The 23382-nt window shown below is 34.5% G+C and overlaps 1 protein-coding gene across 4 annotated transcripts in view; it reads left to right on the top strand.

Moving 5' to 3' along the window:
* The window catches only part of LOC143226694 (uncharacterized), a 48246-nt gene extending 25475 nt beyond the window's left edge, over window positions 1–22771 (top strand). For 3 of the 4 annotated variants that reach the window (XM_076458015.1, XM_076458014.1, XM_076458016.1), the window contains exons 2-5: window positions 4291–4431; window positions 17906–17984; window positions 19653–19751; window positions 20098–22771. In XM_076458015.1, coding sequence (XP_076314130.1) covers window positions 4291–4431; window positions 17906–17984; window positions 19653–19751; window positions 20098–20148 — 370 coding nt within the window. In that variant the 3' untranslated portion in view covers window positions 20149–22771. Of the gene's footprint in view, window positions 1–4290; window positions 4432–17905; window positions 17985–19652; window positions 19906–20097 lie in introns of all 4 variants that reach the window. The other variant, XR_013014710.1, reaches the window with a different exon arrangement.
* The last annotated feature ends 611 nt before the right edge of the window (window positions 22772–23382 follow it).

Below are 23382 nucleotides of genomic sequence, written 5' to 3'. Positions count from 1 at the left end.
ATTCTCTGGTGAGTGATATTTTAATTTTCTGATCATTAGGGTAATGTCAAAAGTTGTTTTTCTCAGTCTATAACTTAATTAAAAAACGACTTCTAGCCTAATAAATAAATGTGTATTTGATGACGAATGGGAGATACCGAAAATAAATTCACTTTGGTTATTATTGAGTGAAACGTGCTGTTAAAACAAACGTATTTCATGTTCAGTCGTGTTTAATAAATTAACAAGAGAAATAAGTAGTGATCACTAGAACATTTCTTAAACAGCGAAAGTAATTAAACATTTTCAATTCTGTGTCGCCCCCCCTCACTAGTACAGCGGTAAGTCTGCGGATTTACAACGCTAAAATCAGGGGTTCGATTCACCTCGGTGGACTCAGCATATAGCCCGATGTGGCTTTGCTGTAAGAAAAACACAAGAAAACACAAACACAATTGTCATTGAAATAAATCGAGATAACTGAACTTCTCTCCTCACTGGCATAAGTCAGTTATATGAGGCCTTTTTTCCTTATTCATATGGATGTGATGTAAGTTTCAAGAGCGCGAACTGTTTTACTATTATAAGGACTCTAGTGAAACCAGAGAACGTCCTATAATTATTATGTTAACCACACTAATCTGCCGTGTTAACTGCTGACGAGGCCTTTTGCCTAATATCAGCATTACCAGAGATGTATTTAAGAGTCCTCACTAGGGGGCCTCATAATCACACACGCTACAAAATAGACAAATACGAAAATTAAATAACACTAATACATAAAAAATGGACTTCATTAATGTTATGTTTATATCAAAGGACTCACAATAATATAACAAACAACTTTAGAAGCAAAAAACATTCGTATTATTACTAATAATCAAAACACATTTCCTTTGTTATGTATGTACCTATTAAAAGACAATATCCACTGAACGTTTTTAGCTAAGCAAAATTTTTCTAACAGTCATAATACATGGTAAACTTCCATTTTTGTGTAAACTGTCATGAAAACCTCTTACAATAATTTGTTTCTTCAGATTAAATGATATTACATTTCGATAAGTGATAAAATAATATCAAAAACTAATGCCACAAAGGTTGACACATTGGACACGGGCAACATAAATGTCTCGTCGTTTTCGTTTCTTTACCACATGCTCTGCATAAACTGGTATCTTGTTTTTGTATATAAACAAGTTTATTGTTCGTAATTAAGACATTGTGATAAAATAAATAATCCATATCAACAAAAACAAGCCCCTGAAATGGGTGATAAATATATTTATGTTTATTTTCCAGTTAGTATCTGTCAAGATATCTTTCCATAAAGTAATCTCCCGCTGGGATTGTAAGTCTACAGATTTACAACACTAAATTAGGGTTTCGAATCTTTTCGATGAACAACAGCAGATTATCCGATGTGGCTTGCTGTAAAAAAACAAAACATTCCAAGCAGTAATTTCTTCCGTAACAGAAGTAGAAAGCTTGTGTAATAAATTAGTTTGTTTTTAAACTGGTAGATCGTTCAAACGAATAGCATATTCACCATCAGAATCGAACACATCCAAAGTAGAATGCGCCTGATATGCAGTTTTAGGGAATCTCTCTTTTCACTAAGTCTTCCATTCTTGTAGAACAGCAGTGTATAATATTTTGTAGTACTGATAAACTTGTAGCACACTTTCAGATACATCCTGACATAACTCGATTATGGTTTTCAAAGGAAATCCACAAAGGACGAATTCGTAAGGTAAGTCCCTTAAGCGAATTTAAACCGGCACGGATAAAATTATTTTAAAAGATATACTCAACCCTGGAGTAAAGAACAAAACTTGTTTGTTTGTTTTAATTTCGCGTAAAGCTACACGAGGGCTATCTGCAATAGCGGTTTCTAATTTAGCAGTGTAAGACTAGAGGGAAAGCAGCTAGTCATCACCACCTGCCGCCAACTCTTGGGCTACTTTTTTTTTACCAACGAATGGGGGGGACTAACCATCACATAACGCCTCCATGGCTGAAAGTGTGAACATATTTGGTGTGACGGGAATTTGAATCCGCGACCCTCAGATTTCGAGTCGAGTGCCCTAACCATCTGCCCAAGCAGAGCCTTTGGAACAAGGACATTGAAAAACAGTCGTTGTCGGAAAATAACTTCACTACTATTTGGAAAGATTTGAGGACAGTTAGTGAGCAATTTATGTGGCTTTATTACTTCACAAAAAATGTAGGAACATTAACCAGGTGTCGAGGAAGAATGGTATAATACCACACATGAAACCCGAGATTCAAATCACCATATTGGTCCAGAAGATGAGAAAAGAGGATGGACAGAGAGAAATTTGTAGTTATCGGCCAATCGGAAGAACCATTTCTATCTAAGCACAGCCTTCTTCGTCCTGGTGTCAGTTAAACGACTTAAACCACTTTTATAGTATGACGAAATCAAAACTTTAATAACCACTTTATGTACATCACAATCTCATGTAAACTATAAAATATTATGTTCATTTGTCAGATACACTCTATAAATTTGCACGCGCTGCAGTTGGATGTTTTTCTTAATTATTTAAACAAAATAAAATCTTAGTATTACTGTTTTCAAGACAATTAATAAACGAAGTAAACAAAACTTTCGAGAGGTGGATATCGGTAGGTTCGTCTTAGAGTATGGGTAGGTGTCCATTCTAGTGTTTCTAAAATACACGCAAACCAAAACACGGTGTCCGTCGTGTGTGGTAGTGTTTGTTCTTTAAACGCACACAAACCTGAACACGTTCTGTTATGTGCAGTGGTAGAACCTAAAATACACAAACCAAAACATGTTATGTATTGCGTGTAACGTTTGTACCTATAAAATACACACAAAATATGGTAACTACTGTGTGTAGTGTTTGTAAATGAAATGTACACAAACCAAAACACGATGTGTACCGTGCGTAGTTGTTGAACCTAAATTGCTCGCATACTAAAACGTGCATAACAACATTATTGCTATAGTATAATGTGCTACACTGTGTTCTCAACAGCAGACACACGGTAACTAGTAGCGAATTCTACCTTTTATTTAAACGGTTGTTAACTAATACATATTTAGAAGTAATGTTTTGCTGTTTGCCTATATTTACCAAATTTACCGCAATGGGGCTTTTCTCTTTATCCATCGCGGGTAATCGAATCCCGGAATTTGGCGTTGTAGGACGTAAACCATATCGTTGTCTCACCGTGAGACAATTATTTATTTACTACAGTTAATGAAGATAAAAATAAGACAACTTGTATTAACATTTCCATTACTGCTCTACTTTGGTAAGTTTCGTGTATAAACAACGCATTTCTTGAATATTTAATGTTATTCTGCCCTTTCTAACGTATTGATTTAAATTTGGTATGATCCAATCGCTTTCATTGAACATATTATCTATATATCATTTTCAAGCGACTTCCTCTGATTGTTCTTTTCCTTTCGCACACGCCTTGGGTGTTACCCTATTATGAGCTCGTATCGCATAGTTTGATCATTTAGTAATGAAACTCAAATATAAAGAAGTAAAAATACGGTCGCTTGGAGAAATACATAGACCAGAACTTTTTACATATCCATATCCGTAACATTTTAACCTTGGTTGCGGATATAGTGTCAGGAGTTAGGTAGTTATTTTTAGTGTTTCCTTTTTTATTATTTTCATAAATGTGTCACCTCAAACAAGCTAACGTTAAGTGAATAAAACCACAGTTTTAAGTATTCCCGCATGGGGTAGTTCGTTGCGTTTTTGTTCTATCGGGGAAATTCGGCGCCAACGCTGACAGACTTAACGTTACACACAAATTCTTTATGTATGTGATTAAATTAATTTACTGTCGTCGTTTTACTTAAATTCGAGGTGAATGGACGTCACGTGTCTTTTTCATAATAATTGTAAGAAAACCTAAAATATTGAGGGTTAACATTATAAAACTAATATCCTGAGTGTAATAACAGGAAGTTGGAATAGTAAGGGTTAAGAAAAGGAAGCTGAAAATTTTCTCAATTCTCAGTGTTTCACTGAGCGTTAAGAAAACGGAACTAAGTGAAGATTAACAAAATGAAACTGGAATAGTTAGGGTTAAGAAAAGTAAAGTGGAATACTAATGGTTCAGAAAACTAATATTGAAGGTCAGTAAAAGGAAACTGAAATAGTTAGGGTTAAGAAATGGAAACTGAAACATTAAAGTTAAATTTACCAATTTTTTTTTTTAAACCTTATTCTTTCTGTCCATTCGACTTTCAAATTTGATTTTAAGTAAACATCTTGTTTTTTGTTTTATCAGGATCTCCAAACCATGGCGATTGGTACCTCCGTCCCTCATCTTTACCAATCTGATGGCAATTGTTGTGATGGTTGCAGCCGTATTGCTAAAGCAAGGGATGTCGCACTTTTGTGATCAGATGGAGAAGTCTGTGGTTGGAAGGTAAGCTCGAATGATGTTAAGTATGGCAGCCATTCTCGCTGGATGTAGTTGAGATTTCAGTTCTTTATAAACAGCTGCAAATGTCTGAGGAGGATGAAAAGTAATGAATCCGTAGGTTAAATTGGCATCTTTTGAATGAATGTTATAAAAGAGTGTTGCACCACATGTTGCGAGGTTAAGTGATAGAATGATCTAAGTGTTGGTAGCTTTTTAGGCTTATCAGCGACTTAGTTCGTAATTGGAGGACTTGATGAAATACTGTGGTCATGAACATTTGATACGGAACGGAAGATAATAGACAGCCACCCCCAGTAAAAGCTTAATATAACAGACACAAAAATGTAACATAGTTTTCATAAAGTGACATATGTAGTATTGATAACTAGCAAGTGATAAAAGAAACAATGGAGCTCTACCGTATGCATTTGAATAAAAAAAAATCATTATACTGTGATCCTAAAATTCACTTAGAAAGTGATCACTGGAGTTTAGTGTGATGTTTAACGTTTTCAACTTGCAACGTGTTTCATGTGCACATCGGTCAATTTATCAGGTTACATGTTCTTAGGTTTCAGGTTTAGCAGTCTATAATTTTAAACCACTGAACAAAGGAAAGGAAGCTAATCAGCAGCAACTGCCATCGTAATGACTTTACCCAGCTTTGAACCGGAAAATGGAAGTGACTGTTGCTCTTATAATGCTTTCACTTGTGAACGCTCGGAGCTTGTTCCGTGGAATAGCTGTGCAAACTCTGAACCATCCAACACGCAGCCCAGCACGGTAATCATAACTCATGCTCGACTTTGAGGTTTAATTAGTATTTAATAAAATATCGTGAACTGACTCGAACCGAGTTCACATTTATTGTTTGGTACTAGTTGAAGAAATATAAGAATCTTTGTTTGGAAGGTTAATATCAGGTGAACAGAAGGCCACTATTATAGTAGATAAATAACCACATGACTAGAGAAAAAATATAGTGAATTAACACAAACCAAGATTAAATTTTACCAAAAAGAAAAAAAAAACAAACAAACTCGTAAATAATATTTATTTTTGCTGAGCAGGTTTTCTGGAACTTTATAGTCTCGGACTACAGAAGTGACTAAACCAGCTGACAACTTTCAGTCGGTGACTTAGTAGTTCATTGGTTTCAGTTAACGACTATAGAGGTGATTGTACCATTTGATCAATTACAGTCAATGACAACACTATAGAGGTGACTGTACCGGTTGATCAGTGTTCGATATAAAAGATTATTCAGTTTAAGGTTTATTAAACAAAGTTTTATTTGCAAATTATACCAGTGACTTTAAAATACCACTGATTGGATGAGCAACATTCAGTAGTTATGTTTAATCACAGTGACAATTCCGTGGCGATTTGAAACTTATGCACCATAAGGTTCTTTATTTAATGTGGTAGTATAATTCTAATGATAACTACTAGGGAGAATGGTCGTCAAACATTTTTCATATTCAGAAAGGTAATTTAGGCTTAACTTGATGTATAAAGGTTATTATCTGATTAGATATGAGAGAAACAGAATATATGAAGGCGGTGTGAAGCTTAAATGAATGGCGAGTCAGTATTTTTAACCGTCATCTTAATACCTGGTTACTACTAAATTAATTTTGGAAGTTTTATCTATTTTATAATGGGTCATTGTTTTCGATCAAAAACTCGAACAAAGTTGGGTAACTGGTAAACCTACTGAACTAACAGGGATACGATTCGTAGAGGGTGCTGTCCCTGTGAGAAGGATTCTTATCAAGACAGTCGTGTACAAATCGTGAAGGGGTGTATACAAAACTGAACTTCTAATGCCACAAACATTTACAGAATATGTATTTATATATCTTGGCATATGAACTCAACCATTATAAGTATTTTTTTCCTCTTGATTTTCGCTAAAATTTAAAATTCATCCGTTTTAAAAACCTCTATTGATTATCTAATTTATTTATATTTTAAATTTTAAGATGCCTTTTGGTTGTAAGCACGTTTTTTTTTATTTTTATTTTTTTTTCATTTTAAAATCGAAAAATTATCTTCCATGATTAATGTATGCAGTTTCAATAAAAAGCACAAAACTTTTCTCGGCAGATTTGTTAAACTTTCTAGCGCTACAATTTCCTTGGATTATTAATATTTAAAACTCGCAAGGAAATTTTATTTTAATAGCCTTATCTAAGTTGTTGCAGACGCCTCTGAGCAAAGAGAAGTTTCCACTCAGGCTCGTCAGGCACAGATCGATTTGAAATGTCGACCTCGCGACGACATGTTTCACTGCACTTTTGTGTGAGATAAGTTTATGCATACATATGTTAAATGCGCTTCGCCTTCTTTACCACAAAATACGTAGTTTTATATACAACAATGCAGAGAAAAATAGGCAGTGTTTTATTTATAGTCATTTAAAAATGCAGACGTATAATAATGATACTCTTGCTTATATGATACTCGAAAAAAAAAATTATTACGCGATGTGCAGACCCTGACTTCGCGAAATTTTTATCTTGTGTATAGGTAGATTTGAAATAGGAGTCACGATTTTTCCCCTTTCGCCTCCATTTTCTGTCAGGGAGAACTTTATTTTTCCCCATTCGAATGTGTAAAGAAAAATTGAGGAGCTGAATTCGCTGCGCATAGTGGAGCAAAACAAAGATGAAGAGATGACACGCAGAAACGGTTCTGCGTATCAGTTTTTCAAGTGTCTAACGAGTATTCAAGCGAAACATTGCCATATGTGGCCAAAAAGTGAGAGAAACTTCGTAGAATGAACGAAGAATACGTGACGGGTATTTTGGTTTAAAACACATTTTAGTCAATTTAAAAGTTTAAGATGTTTATTGTAAAATCAGAAGATATAACTAAGCTGACGCACTGCTTGCGTCTCTCTGCTCGCTCACTCCGTGTTAACGCCAACAACTTCTTCTTTCCTGATGTGATTCTGCGAACTTTGGTGGATGTGATGCTGGACCTTTTCATCATTCTTCGTTGTCTCCCTGGCCGGTAACTGTTCTCAGTTTCTCTTGACGCTCCTCAATCAAATTCAGTAAACTGTCGAATTCCAGGTAATTTGTGACCATCGCGTGGGTTGAACAACTTACACTCCACTTCAGCCCAATCATCTTTTCCCGTAATCAGTTCGTTAATTTATTCTTGCCTTGTGTGGGGTGAAGAGAAACTGTAGTTTCTGACCGCCCCTGGTTATTTTTCGTTCCACCAGAACGAAATAATAATTTAACCAAAATTCCTACCTAGATCTGTGTGTGAGGACAGATGTAACTGGGACTGCTCAGAAAATTTTTCTGTTCACCCCGCTCAAGACAATTGGTAAAACTCACTACCCAGGGAAAAAAGAAAAAAAAAAATTGTTTCATTAACTTGAATTTGAAAGATTGCTGGCAAGCGGGCATCCATAGAAAATCCGACAAGATACTGATTGGATAAATGTTCTTGAACACGCAGGGTGCAGTGTGACGACATGAATACGTCACACGCGAATCTAATTGTTTTTCATGAATTACAGAGTTGCAAAGTGACGAATAGCGAGAAGGGTGTAATTCACTAATGGCCACCATGCACTGTCACAATCCCCTATCAATTGCTGGCACCCCAAGTGAGCACTGGCGCCACGGGTAATCGGCTAGTGTATAATAACACCAAAATGACTACGTAGTACTGTTATATTCATAGGAAATAATGCTTTATGCATATGTACTAAATGATGTAAAACCTATAAGAAGAAAAAATATATCTTTTTGTTGTTGTTTTTACTTACAAACTATTTGAGAAAAAGTAATTCCTGTGTATTTGATTTCTTAGCCATCCAGGCCCGGTATGGCCAGGTGGGTTAAGGCATTCGACTCGTAATCTTAGGGTCGCAGGTTCGAATCCCGTCGCACCAAACATGCTCGCTCTTTCAGCCGTGGGGGCGTTATAGGTGACGGTCAATCTCACTACTCGTTAATAAAAGAGTAGTCCAAGAGTTGGCAGTGGGTGGTGATGACTAGCTGCCTCTCCCTTGGTCTTACACTACTAAATGAGGGACGGCTAGCGGATATAGCTCTTGAGTAGCTTTGCGCGAAATTCAAAACAAACAAACAAATCTTAGCCATCCTATAATTGAAATGATTAATCATTTTGTTTAAAAAATCTGAAAACTGAGTCTAATAATTTAAAAATTCCTTAAATGTTTAAAACTATATAGTATACAGATCCACCAGACTACGATATCTATTGTTTAATTGGGTTCATTTGACTCCCCTTCAGATGATTTGTTGTTTAACTTCAATAGACTGTATCAAGTCGTTAGGTTATTATACTCATGTGATTAGTTAATTACTACAATAATTCTTTTAAATGTCTGTCTCGCTGTGGGACAGTAATAAGTTTACAGACTTGCAACGTTGAAAAGTGATGGTTCGATTCCCCTCTGCTGACATAGTAGACAGTCCAACGTAGCTTTACTCTGATATAAAAAAAAAACAACAACAACAAAAACAAGCAAACACTGTAGTCTCTCCTTTACAATGAAAACAAATTGTCAGAGTTTATTAATAACACGACATTGAAATTTGTTTATAATTTAGCACAAAACTAAACTGGTCACGTGTGATTTCACAACTTTTGACCAATCACTCAGATTAAATTCCATATTATTAATCCACGCTTTCCCCTTAATTATTATGGTCCCCTTGACAGAATTTCATTACTGATGAATTAATTCATACTGCATGAATCTGAACACAAATACAAAGAACGTGGTTGGCTACTTTGTGGGGACTTAAAATGTCCTTTGTTATGTTTTGGGGTCAACAATTCGGTCATATAAAGTGTATATAACCTGAAAATGACCTAATAAGGTCGAAACGTTGTTCTGTATTTTATTTTAATTAAAGTTTCAATACCCACACCAGCTGTCTTTAGAATATATTGTGTAGCTTAACATTGTTGATATTCAACCATTTGAAAAAAGGTAAATATCCAATTAGCACAATACAAAAACCAGTCTTTCACGGCGATTCTAAAACCTTTCAACTGATAAAATAAACTGTTTGAAAATGCCAAAACTGCATTCAAAATTCACCATTGCTCTGGTTCAGAACAATTCGAAAGTGTCTCTACTCCAAGCAAGAGTCCTACCTAAACACGACAAAATGGTATACAACTATCCCATGAAACAATGCATAGCTTCAAGGGAGCAGACCACCATAAAAGTAACACCTAGGGTTAAATTTAGCACAAAATTTTTACCGTACTGAGGTGGCCTGGCATGGCCAGGTGGTTTGAGCAATCGACTCGCTATCTGAGGGCCACGGGTTCGAACCCCCATTACATGAAACATGCTTGTCTTATCAACCGTGGGTGGCGTCATTATGTGACGGTTAATCCCACTGTTAATTGGTAAAATAGTAGCCCAAAAGTTGACGGTGGGTGGCAATGACTAACGGTCTTACCCTGCTAAATTAGGGACGGTAGCGCAGATAGTCCTCGTGTAGCTTTTCGCGAATTTTAAACAAATGACGGTGTACTCTGCAGATAGACGCATATGGCTTTGGTATAAGTGGAACAACAAACACTTCATGCCTCTAGAATTACCAAATCACCACAGACCGCCGTATTATACACGGTGCAACTTAAAGAGTATTAGAAACTTTTGATTTCTTTTTTACCACAACTTACAGATAAAATAAATTGTTTCATAGCCTAAAACTAGGTACTTCTTTTGTTCCAAGACTTAACGTCAAGTTTTATTATATATATAAATTAAACCGCACTACTTTCGATTAATACGGAGATCGTAAGTTCTCTTTCAACACCACAAAAGTTTTGTGTGCCAAGGTCGTGCTTAGCCTAGTGCGAAATGTAAAATTGAGGGTTCATGATTCGCGTTCTGTTGCAATAATAAAAAAAAGTGTTCCACACTTTAGGGCTGTGGGTCAGCTATATATATATATATATATATATATATATATATATCCAGTTAAATCACACTTTTCATTCCAAAAGCGAATAGTCCAAGTTCTTGCGATAGGTGCTGTTCACAAGTTGTCTAGTATTATTTCAAAATTGGAGACATGCGCAAATAAGACATGTGTAACCTGACGCGAAAATGCTTAACTGAAAACAATGTGTAGTACATCTCGTGTTCCCGACAAGAGTGAGGGTAAAGTCGGTAGTAGCATTCGAAAGGTTTTCAAATGATGCTAAATATTTTAGTGAAGTTATTTTTTTAAACAATCTACGGTTTTCACACGAATATTTACTTTACTATCAACACATTAAATTACTCTTATCAGTACTGGTTTATCTAAGAATCACGAATTACAATCGGGTTAGTGTTTTTTTTGTTGTTGTTTTTTTCAACGATTAAACATGTAACACCTTTTTTTTTTTTAAATCGAATATGCTTTCAGCTTGATTTTAAAGACAAATTGCGAACTGAAGAATCAAGACTAGTCAATCATCGTGGTGCATCACGGTAGGACATTAAACTGTTCCACTTATTCTGTAGCCGAGATTGAAAGAATATAACAGAAGGGTGTTGTTATAAGCGAGGAAAAATGACAGAAAACAACCAACGCCCTAAACCACTAAACCTTACCTGCTACTTGATCAAACGCCGAGATATTTTCTCGGCAACCCTGTTAATATACTGTAATGAACTAAAATTACAGCTACAGATTTATTTATTTATTCACACAGTCAGTTTGTTTTTATATGAATAATAAACAGAGGCCGTCGCACTAAGAGTAGCGCGAACACTTCGCCCAGAAGTGAACAATGATCTATTAGATTTGATGTTACACTGCATATGGAGATCAGGCTTAAAGAAATTTTGGTTGTAAATTTCAAAACTAACATTTGAAATGATGTGATCTGAATTATCTGTTGTGAATTGAGCATCTGAGTTAGTAGGAGACACTGATCAAATCTGGATTTTTTTTTTTTAATATTTAAGGGAAGCTTGTTTCTTATAGAAATAAAATGGTAGCTAGAAGTGAAAGCTACGTTCGCTGTAGAGCAGCTAGAAGTGAAAGCTACGTTTGCTGACAAAGAGTTTCAGAGATAAAATTAAATACAAATATTACAGATTTTAGATGATTAAATTACTGGTATGGGAGGAGACTTGGAGACCAAGAAGGTATTTGAAATAGAAAATTAAAACATCAAAGAGGTTGACGGATTGTGTAAAACTCAACAGTGTGAATGTCTTTAAATACATTAAGGGTTTAAACAATGTTAGAATGAGGGTATGACTCTTGAGCGATGATAAGGGAAGGCTAATTGATTTGGTTTGAATTTCGCGCAAAGCTACATGAGGGCTATCTGCGCTAGCCGTTCCTAATTTAGCAGTGTAAGACTAGAGGGAAGGCAGCTATTCATCACCGCCTACCGGCTACTCTTTTACCAACGAATAGTGGGATTGCCTGTAACATTATAACGCCCCCAAGGCTGAAAGGGCGAGCATATTTGGTGCGACTGGGATTCGAAACCGCGACCTTCGAATGATGACTCGAACACCTTAATCCACCTGGCCTAATCCATGCAGGGCCTAGGAAGGCTAATATCTGAGGGTTATGATATGATTGGGTTATTAAATTCAGTTTTTCTTTGGTTTTTACTAATGTGGGTTTAAACAGTATTTATCATCTACAGCAGTTGATAAATGGTAAGAAGGTTGGGCAGTTTGACTGTATTGATCCTGAGTGTGTTAAGGAAAATTGGAAAGTTTTTAAATTATAATTATAATGCTCCTGGACCAGATAATATTTCCTCAAGGGTTTTGAAGGAGCCATTTGCTAGTATTATTTGTAAGTTCTTGGATAGTGGACAAGTGTCAAAGATTTGGAAGTCGGAAGCTAGTCGTTTTTTTATGAAAGTAGTAAGAATTGTCCCAGTACACACATGCCTAGCAGTCGTACATTAGTCATGGGAACTGTTTTCGAAAGTCATTTAAAGGAATTTTAGAAATTTATTGGATACTCAGTATGGTTTCACTCTACATTTTTTTTAATATTACTTTTTAAATATATATTTAGGGTTAGGGTGTAGACCTGATTGGTCGGTATGGTTTCACTTTTGACATTATTTAAAAATATTACTGTTTAAATATAGGATTAGGGTGTAGATGAAGTGTATCTGGATTTTCAGAAATCCTTTGACAGGATGCTATATAAAAGATTTGTAAAACAATTATCTTTGTAGGTGTGGTAACATTAATCCAGTTTTAGTAAACTTCATTTGTAACAACCCCTTCCTTCTATCCAATAAGTTATCCACAAGTGGGATACCTCAGGTGTCAGTCTTGGGACCTTTGCCCTTTTTTGTTTACATCAGTGACGTAGATAAAGGAGTTGCCAATAAATTATTTATATTTAATGATTATATCAAGTGTCTTTTGGTTTTGTTAGCTGTAAGAGGATGTTGCTGGTTTACAAAAGGATTTCGGTTATTTAGTGAGTTGGACAAATAAATGGCAGATGGATTTTAATTACAATACATGCAAGATAATACATGCGTATTATCATAGCTTGAATTATAAATATAATTTGAATGGGAAGAACCATAACAGTGTCGTGAAAGAATGGGACCTGGGTAAAATGGTTGATCAGTCTCTTAAGTGGTATCCTGTTGCTTGTGGTATGGCAAATGAGATTTGAGGTTTTATCCACAAATATTGAATACAATACTGAAGACGTTTTAATTTCACTGGTTGGGCCACGTTTAAAATACTGTGTTAATATGAATCAAAAACAGACACATAAATAATACTATGATGAACTTCCGCTTCTAAAATTAACTAAATAGAATACCGCTGTACTTAAATAGTTTAGATAAGAACAGTGGCAGTAAACTGAAACAGTCGTGAATATCCAACAGTCTTATGCTTTGCTTTGCCATCTGGTTACAGAGTCTGTAACCAACTGAAGTTTTTAGGTATGCAGATGAAGTCACTTGTGAAATACAAGGAGCAAGGATATTTTGAGCATGTTAATTTATTTGCAACACGCCGATTTTCATCATCTACTCTGAAATACTTCCCCTAATTTTTCGTTGCTGATAGAGGGCCTTCTTGTTCCCGGTCGCTGTAGTACACTACCAGTTTCAAAGGGTTTCTTCATCCATTCCCGGTTAGTTGTGTTTAGTGGTGTTTTTTTTTCTTTTTTTTTTCTTTCTTTCTCTCCTGTATTTGGTCACAGTCAACGATTTGTTCTCTGTAGGCCAAACGACGGATTGATCATTTTACGGAATAACACTACTTACCGGAATGAAATAACAACATGACAAGAAAGTTTGAGAGGATGATCAGATTAGGTTAGTTTGGTGATGAATCCACAAAACCTATAGAAATATCAATCCATAAGCTGTCAGATATTTCCGGTAAAAACTTGTACCTACAGCTAGGCCTAACATGGCCAGGTGGGTTAAGGCGTTCGACTCGTAATCTGAGGGACGCGGGTTCGAATCTCTGTCGCACCAAACATATCGCCCTTTCAGCAGTGTGGAGCTTATAATGTGACGATCAATCCCACTATTCATTGGTAAAAGAGTAGCCCAAGAGTTGGCGGTGAGTGGTGATGACTAGCTTCTCTCCCTCTAGTCTTACTCTACTAAATTAGTGACGACTAGCACAGATAGCCCTCGTGTAGCTTTGCGCGAAAAAAAAAGCAAAACAACAAAAAACCTACAACTGAATTCTAATTCCTTTCATTTGCACGAATTCAGGTTTGAATAAAAGTATTTAAACCGAATAATACCATAAGCTTGTGACAGTGGATACTTATGTGGGAATTTTTGTGTATTCAGTCTTACTCTATTTCTGTACGCTTTGGTATTTCCATCATTTTGTTGTTAAAATAGATTTTATTACTCATCCACTTTGTTATTATTGTTATTACTATTAAACAACACCAATAAATATTTGTGAATTGCGAACTGAAGAATCAAGACTAGTCAATCCTCGTGGTGGATCACGGTAGGACATTAAACTGTTCCACTTATTCTACAGCCGAGATTTGAAAGAATATAACAGAAGGGTGTTGTTGGAAGCGCGGAAGAATGACTACAACGGGTATCAAAACCCGGTTGTTATGTTGTAAGTCTGCAGACACGCCCCTACACACTGGAGGGACGACATCAGGTATCAAAACCCGGTTGTTATGTTGTAAGTCTGCAGACATGCCGCTATACAGTGGAGGGACGACATCGAAATTAGCAACAGGCTTTTTGTAAAGTGTACATTATTGTCCGCTCATTTATTGTAGGGGGTTGTTGAAGTTAATGAAACGTAATAATACTTCTGTAACTCTCAAGTTTAAAATACAACACTTTGGTTTGTAACTCATCACAACAACTTCAAACACTGGTGAACTAACCCTTCTGACGTCAAAATCAGAATATTTAGCAGAACATATGGCTGTTACGGTATTTGCTGGTTCTCTACTATAGTGATGTTTCTTGGTTAAACTGAAGGACTTAATAGCTTTAGAAATCTCCAAAACCTAAGTTAGGTGTATATAGAAGTCTCGCAGATTATTATAAGGGAGATTTGACACAATTATGGCAAAAAAATATGCAACAGGCGCCCCTTCCAAATGTACAGAGCACAACTATATGTAGTGATATAAATATTTCTAAACAGTTGTTTTCACTCGTATAATGAGATAATCATATGTACTTAGTTGTTTTTTAATTGTTTATTTCTTAAGTTGTACATTATTTTGTTCATTTGATGTGCGAGACGATAAAATATTCCTTTTGAGATGTTTTATTTGTAGGTGACGATTGTTTTGTTTCGATATTATTGTTTTGTAGGACGTCTGTTACTCTGTTCTGGTATTATTTGTTTTGTAGGACGTCTGTTACTCTGTTCTGGTATTATTTGTTTTGTAGGACGTCTGTTACTCTGTTCTGGTATTATTTGTTTTGTAGGACGTCTGTTACTCTGTTCTGGTATTATTTGTTTTGTAGGACGTCTGTTACTCTGTTCTGGTATTATTTGTTTTGTAGGACGTCTGTTACTCTGTTCTGGTATTATTTGTTTTGTAGGACGTCTGTTACTCTGTTCTGGTATTATTTGTTTTGTGAGACGTAGATGACGCTGTTCTAGTGTTGTTATATTGTAAGAAATATTGTTTTGTTGGACAGGTTATTCTCAATGTTTTTGCACTATAATATGTAAATTATTTCACTAATACTTGTTTGTACGATAAAGATCCTTACACTTACTGTGTTTCGGGTATTGTTCTGTGAGACAGATTTATTATAGCACTAACACGTGACTTATTTTGCTGGTTGCAGTATATTTCAGTGCTTCATAATCTTATATTACAGCATGCGTCTGCTTTTGAATGACGTGTGGTAAATCCTCACAAGTTCACTACGTCTAGAATCTGTACCCTCTCGTTTTTAAAATGAAAGTCAAAACGAATTGTGAGCTGACTGATATAAAGATTATGACGCTCATAGGGCGTACTCACCAAGCGGTAAGAAGTTGGTTGTTTGCCAAAACGTTGTTTTTACTAGTCCCACATGTGAAAACAGTTTTACGTGCTGTTGGCATTTTTTTCACACTCTTGTGAAGCACCTTGCGAGATGTGAAGTGAAATCCTTTTTATTTTTTGAGGGTGGTGGTGGTGGTTCATTAATGAAACTTTCTGGTAAATTAAGGGGTGTTAAGTTTGATAGCGGCCCGAGCGCTCTGTGTTTTTCTTTTCGTTTTATTGACGTAGTGTAATGAAATAATCTAATAGTTTGTCAACTTTTATTTTTCTCGAATTCTGAGCACTTTCGTTGTTTAGCTGAAAACACGTCGCAACAAGAAGTTCATTTTATCTACCGAGAATCCCCCCCCCTCAAATAAGTCTGAAAGGTATGCCGACAAAATTTCCACTAAATTGGATGTGTCAACAAGTTAATATTGGGACACAATAACTGTGATATGTGTTACATAAAAATACCGTGTTTCTTTTAGTATTTTCCTATTTATTAAAAGTACCAATCTGTATGTAGGTTTCACATGACACGTGGTCGAGAAAACTGAAGTTGATAGTGTTTAAAGTTGCTTTTTTATTATCGAAGTATTTATAGCAGACGAATCCGATATATTGAAGTCTGAATATACTAAAATAATGGTGTTCTGTAGAACTGGCTACACGTGTCGTCTTTGGAAATATAGAATCAGCAAGTGTTAATAAACATATACGCATGTAACATATTTCTACTATATATGTCATATTTTAATAATCACTCGCTGATTTATACAAAATTTATAAAAATCTACTTTACCATTTTATGAAAAAATAAGCGTTCGTTTTAATTAGTCAGATTACACTTATTTGTATCAACAATAAATTACCCAGACGACGTAGGGGACGATACATGCAATTTGATTTTTAGTTCTCTGGCGGTTTATAAAATGTATTCAGGAGCTTTAACTGTATAAGAGTTGGCGGTGGGTGGTAATGACTAGCTGCCTTCCCTCTAGTCTTACAGGGGGCATTATAAATGACGGTCAATCCCACTATTCGTTGGCGAAAGATTGCCCAGCTTTGTGCGAAATTAAAAAAAACAAAATTCTATGCAGATAATTTAATAATTCACCACAGGTTGCTACAATCAGGACATTTCAAGTTTATCCCTTATTCACGTTCTTTATTGCCATGCCCTGAATCGGGACGTTTCACGTTTATGTCCATGTTCATATTTACTTTAACATCTGATAGTCGGGATTTGGTCTGGCTCGTTTCTCTGGTGCTACCTTTGTCTCGCTCATCAATATTATGACCAACCTCACTACTACACCTTAAAAAAAAAAAAAAAAAGTCAGAACAAAACCCCTGCTAATTTCAATAATCTTTCATGAAAGGGGACGAAGAGGAACCACAACGTTCCTGATCACCCCAGTTGGTGAAAGAATTCTTCTGATTTCTCTCTTTCTCTAAACTAAAGGAGCCACGTTAGTTTGAGTTTTAACTGTTTGTCAAAAATTAATTCTAGTTTAAAGTTCCGTGTTGTTGTTGCAAGGCAGCACGTGCTTGCTTTAATCTTGTTCGCAGCTCAGTTCTTTGTGGTTTATCAACCTTGAGAAACGAGTTTAACTTCGGCCTTAATCTTCCATACTGATAATGCGTAAAGGTAGGAAGTTTCTACTTTCTGATTCTATATAATTACAAGAAATGATATGCAATAAAAAGATAATTTTTCCAAAGTTAGAGTAGTGCGTATTAGAAAGTTAAAAATAATAAAGTAGGTATTTCTTCCCAAACAAACAAGTCACTACTTTAATATAGGCGGCGATATTCTTGCAGTAAAGATAATTTATTGTTGGAACACAGTAACGTTTGTGCACGTACTGCAAAACGCATACAGTTCGAGTTGATCCCGAATAGCTTCAGAATATTTTACTTTATTTCTACCATGTAAGTAACTTGACTATTTTGTTTTTTTTTTTCTGCTCTAGTTGTTACAACGCTCAACAAGTTACGTGGAAGAACTATCCTCAACTAGCTGACTTCTACAACTATTACATTGTATCAGAGGTAAATTGTAATTGTAGTAACAAACAAACAAATATGGCGGGGTGAAGTCACGTGAAAGAACCACTCATTGCACGAGGACGCGGTTCGGCGACTATAGTGACGAGTAAACAATGCAGCACGTGGCTTTTCACAAGATATAGTGAAGGTGCTTGAGTACCAGTCTGTATGTCTTCAAATCACTTTTTGTTATATTACTAGGTAAACTTTGTAACTGTAATTATACTAATAGAATCAAAAATTACCAGTTACGTTATATTATTACCCAGTAATTTTCGGCCTATTGGTCTTATGTCACTTGTAGGAAAAGTTTTGGAAAGTATGATAAAAGATGCTTTACAAAGTTACTTAACAAAGTTTGGAATTTTAGTGGGTAGTCAAATTGAGGTAAAATATTGCTTTAAATATCGTTTGACATTTTGTGAAAAAGTTACAGCATACGTAGATGAGAGTAAGGATGTGTATCCAGACTTTCAGAAAACATATTCAAGTATTAGGGCTAATATATTGTTGAGGTTATTTCTATCCAAATTGTACTTAAAATTCAAATTATTATAACCTATATGCATTATTTTGCATTTATTATAATTAAAACTCACCTGCAACTCATTAAGTTGTTTAAATCCTTTTGTAAATTAGCAGCATCCTCATTATAGCCAGCAAGCAACTTTAAGTAATATATTGACCATTTCTATATCGCTGATATAAATCAATGAGAGTAGAGGTCCTAAGACATGGGCTTGAGGTACTCCACTTCTGATATCAATCCAGTTTAATTGAACTCGATTTATAAGAACCCCCTGCTTTTAACCACACAACTCTTTTTAATCCAATGAGCTTACGTCTCACATCTTTAGAGATGATTGTTTTAAAAGTGTTTTACGTGGTACATAGTCCAATACTTTATGAAAATCAGGATACACTCTTATCCTAATCTCGTAAGCCCTAAACCTCTGCTATGTTTGTATTTTATCCTATTTCAATTCTTAGGCATTGTAAATGTATTCTGAAACATGAACATCAGAATATAACGAGAAAAGATTATATAGAATAGATTTACTAATATACAACCAGCTATAAAGTATAGAGCTGCTGGTTATAATATAGGCCTAAAAAAGCTTCTATTATTGTCGTACTTATTTTCCTCTTAGAAAACAGAAGAACACTGTTAAGCCTTAAGTTTGGAAGGAGTAAAATTTGACAAGTTATATTTGTGTGTAAATCTCTATATTTAACCTCCTGATGATATAATAGTTAGTATGGTCAGACTCTGCTTTGTTTACTCGTCAAAATGTTCAGCCTCAAGAGTGCTGGTATGGGTATTAGTACTGTATTTTAATTAAAGCTCTGTTACCCATACCAGCTTCCTTGCGAATAAATTTTTACTTAAAAGTGGGTTTCTCGTCATCACTATTGCTCAGCCTCATTCTCGTGATAACCTTGACACACCATACAAGGAAAATCATGTCTGTGTTAGTTTGTAAATATCTTGTAACGTGTCAGAAGTTAAAGGTGTTATGATGTAAGTCACATGTTTATAATCTTTAAACATTCTGTAAGAAACATGATAATGTAATATATAAAAATAAAACATTTTTAGATTGCTTGGACAAAAAATAACTGACACAAGTGTAAATAGAAACCAATATTAAAATTTATCTCACGTTTCAGGTATCAGCGATACTAGCTGCCACCTGTTGGAGCTTTGCTGCTTTAATTTTGTTTATCCGCTGTTGTTGTGGGAGCGATTTCGTGACTCCAGAAAAGCAGGTATATTATTTAATGACAAACTGTTGATTGTACATGTAAAGAGGTTCATATTACGTATACTTTATAATTACGATACTTCGGTTAATCATGGAGTTAGTTGAATGCAGAGCTTGCGCTCCAGGAAGTGTAACCATCTTTATGAATTGCTGAAAAGGTATCTTTTCTACATTATCGTTCGTACACGGATATAATGTCATTGTAAGAGTTTAATAGCTTTTAACAAAAACCGTGTAATAGAGATTATGTAAGGGTTGCTGTCATATCGTTGTGTTGAAATATAGTACATATAATCTAGTAAAACATAATGGGAAAATTGAAAACTAAAATGAATGGATTACTTTTACAGTATCTTACAAGTATCGACGCTCGGACCGAGGTGGAAGGAAAAGACGTATGAAGATGTCGAACACCAGACACACCTCTTTGTTTTTATTAATTTATGCCTGCGATTTGTGAATATATTTAGACATCATAATAGTTGTGTTTTTTATATTTGTTATTTAATAATACAAAACCTCATTGTTAATTACAATAATGAATAGTTTTTTCTGTTAATCTTCTAAAAGTTTTATGCACATAAATCATTTCAGTTCCGTAGGATAAGGCTTTAAAGAGTAGTAAACAAATGACAGAACTTTTCACATCAAGGTTATAAACCTTAACTTTTATATATCATGATTACAGAAGTTTCAGAGTTGATGAGAAATTCATATTTTATGAATGAAAGTCAGTTTAGTTTTCTGTTTTGGGATGTGACCTAATCTTTAATATGTTTACTATGATTTGGAATAAGTCTAAATTAATATATGTACATATACACATATGATTGGGATGAATTAGGCCTTGTAATATAAAGTTGATAATTTATATAAAAAAGCGCTTTTTTGTAGCTTATTCATTTTACCTTTATTTATGTTCTAGAATTATTATCAGTGAAATACTTGTTACTAACCTTCTCGTTAACCACCAATGTGAATGGATATTACTCGTGTTTACATTGATATCTAAAATATATTTATGAAGTAGGACGTTTTGTTAATTACAAGATTTTGGTATTTTTAAAATTACTGAAACGACCCTGCAAAAAGTAAATACATTTAATTATGGATATTTATGGGTAAATACACTGTACACAATATCTAGAATTCCCGTTAGCTGAAGTAATGTTGGTAACCGAGAGCACTATGGTACAATGCCCTATTGTTACAACTCCAACTCAACTTTTACACAGCGGGGTAAGAATGTCTAATTAAAACTCGATAACATTGGAATGAACAAGTTTTCTAACGAACATCGTTTCATAGGGTGTTCCTCGTGGAATAATTTCCATAGCCTAATGGTAGTCCTACTTCTGTATCGATATTTAAACTGAATGGATTTTTGTAATTAATGTTCCCCAAATATCCTGTCCCTCCAAGCTAGTGCCCAGGAGTAAAAGAAAAGTATTATTGTGTATCATTGGGATGCAGGACTTTTGAAGGAATGAACTTTAACCTTTTTACAACCATTAGTGCTCCAGTGTTTAATATATTTGATGCAAACTTGATAGGTAATACAGTGTACAGTTATTATGGCCTTTACTTGGTTCTTAAATGAATAAAGGTAATAGTATGTATTATTAACAAGTAGTTTGGAGGAAGTTGGACTGATAATGGATGTCTTATTAGTGTGTATGTTACACACAACAGATCTGTTTTCATAGAAACTAAAGTAAAAAAAAAAAAAAAAAATTGGTCTTCGTATAATTTCAAATTTTCATAAGTTTATCCATCCGTTTTGTTCTCCAAACGTGAAACATAAGTTAGTAATATGAAAGATGTTCGAAGCAATCCATATTACCTTTTTCATTCCTTGATGTAGTGTTTTGAAATAGATGTCTTACCTCCTGTAATATTTGGCCAAATTTAAATGAAGTTGCCAAAACTGCAAGATCTTAGTCATGGTTATAGATAATAGTTATAAGGTTGTACAATGACAGTAAACTTGTAAATATATATATATATATATATTTACATTTTAATGTTGTATTGTGTTTAAACTGTTTCATGACTATGATGTTAAACCTATTTCCAGTTGAAATTCTAAAACCTTGTATCATCTGGATTATAGTACTTTTTGGGCAGATGAAGTATTCTCCAACCCAGACTCATGGGTTTACCAAGTTTATACACTGGTACTGTTGATGATTCTGAATTGTATCACTTGCCAAGTCTGGTCTAAAGTGATAACCAGTTCTATCTGTTAATGTTTGTATATATTTCTTTATATACCAACTGTGAAGCAGAATTATGACTGAGAAAATTAATGTTTGCTTTCAATATCTCGTTTTTTCGACATGTATGTTTTCATTGGTAAAATTTTTATATAGTTTGGATTTCTCCATAATCATAAATATGAAAGTTGCCAGTGAATAGTGCTGAGTATTTCAGGGTCCTATTTAACTAGTTGTTTGTGCCAATATGCTGGTTTTTCTTTACAAATGCCAAAACTTATAAAATATTTTATTTGATTTATTAATCTACACAAATTAATTACCATCAATTATCTAATAATAATATTGTTCTCACTACTTAATAAATCACACAAAGATAACGATTTAGTTCGCACAACAAAAAGTCTCACACCTGCTTGAGTGTTTATGAAAGGTTTCCCTGTTCAAATCAACAGTGAACAAGTAAGAAAACGTACTTTTGGTAAGAGCACAGATAAGTTTGTAATTAAGTTTTCATGAATTATTATCAGTACCTGGGTAGTTGTATATCCTTTTGCCCAAAAATTACATACACAAGTTTGAGTGTTTCTTAACTACTTCCATAAAGCACTAAATCACTTGTTTTACACACATGATGCAAACATACATACATTTGAGGCTTAACAAAAGGCTTTGAATGTTTTTATATAGTGTACATCCATTGATTAATTCTGTGTTTGTTTTGTACTTAGTAAAGAAATTTTGTTTGTTACTCTTTTCAGGCTTCTGCTGTATATAAAATGGAACAATAAACTAACTTGACAAATCATGAAGAGCCATGTTACATTTTTAGTTGGTGTTTGTGACTTTTTATAAAGCCATCAAAGTAGTATGACATAATAGTATAATGAATGAAAAACTTGTTTTATTAGTTTTATATTAAGACTCGCTGAATAAAACCTTAACCGTTATAACTACAACTAACCATGGGTAATTGTTACATATAAATTAGTAGGAAATTATCTTTAAAAACTCTCATTTCAACAGCATGTATATATAAAAGATTCCTTTAGGCAATATAAGGAAAGAACTTCCTTCATAAATCTCGAGTAATCTGATGGAAGTAAAAAAGACAACACTAACATAAGCATCTTTACCATAGAGACATTCTTACAAAGACATCTTTACCTTAAAAATCATAAAACAATATTCAAAATGAATATATTTCTTACAGAAAGAAAAAGGTAGTTGTAAGTAAAAACCCAGGTTGACTCACAAAAGATATACAGAATTAAAGGAAAGCATCATAAATTTAATGAACTTAAATTGATTGGTATTATAGAAAATCAATATTGGCCATCCAGAAAGATGTATGAAACAAAAATTAACAGTAAGGATGTTTTAAAATACATTCTAGGCAAATAAAATATTGGGATGGAG

This window comes from Tachypleus tridentatus, chromosome 9, assembly GCF_004210375.1.
Source record: "Tachypleus tridentatus isolate NWPU-2018 chromosome 9, ASM421037v1, whole genome shotgun sequence".
Classification (NCBI taxonomy): Eukaryota; Metazoa; Arthropoda; class Merostomata; order Xiphosura; family Limulidae; genus Tachypleus; species Tachypleus tridentatus.
The sequence above is the reverse complement of the archived record's forward strand: the minus strand, read 5'-3'. Positions and strand labels throughout refer to the sequence as shown.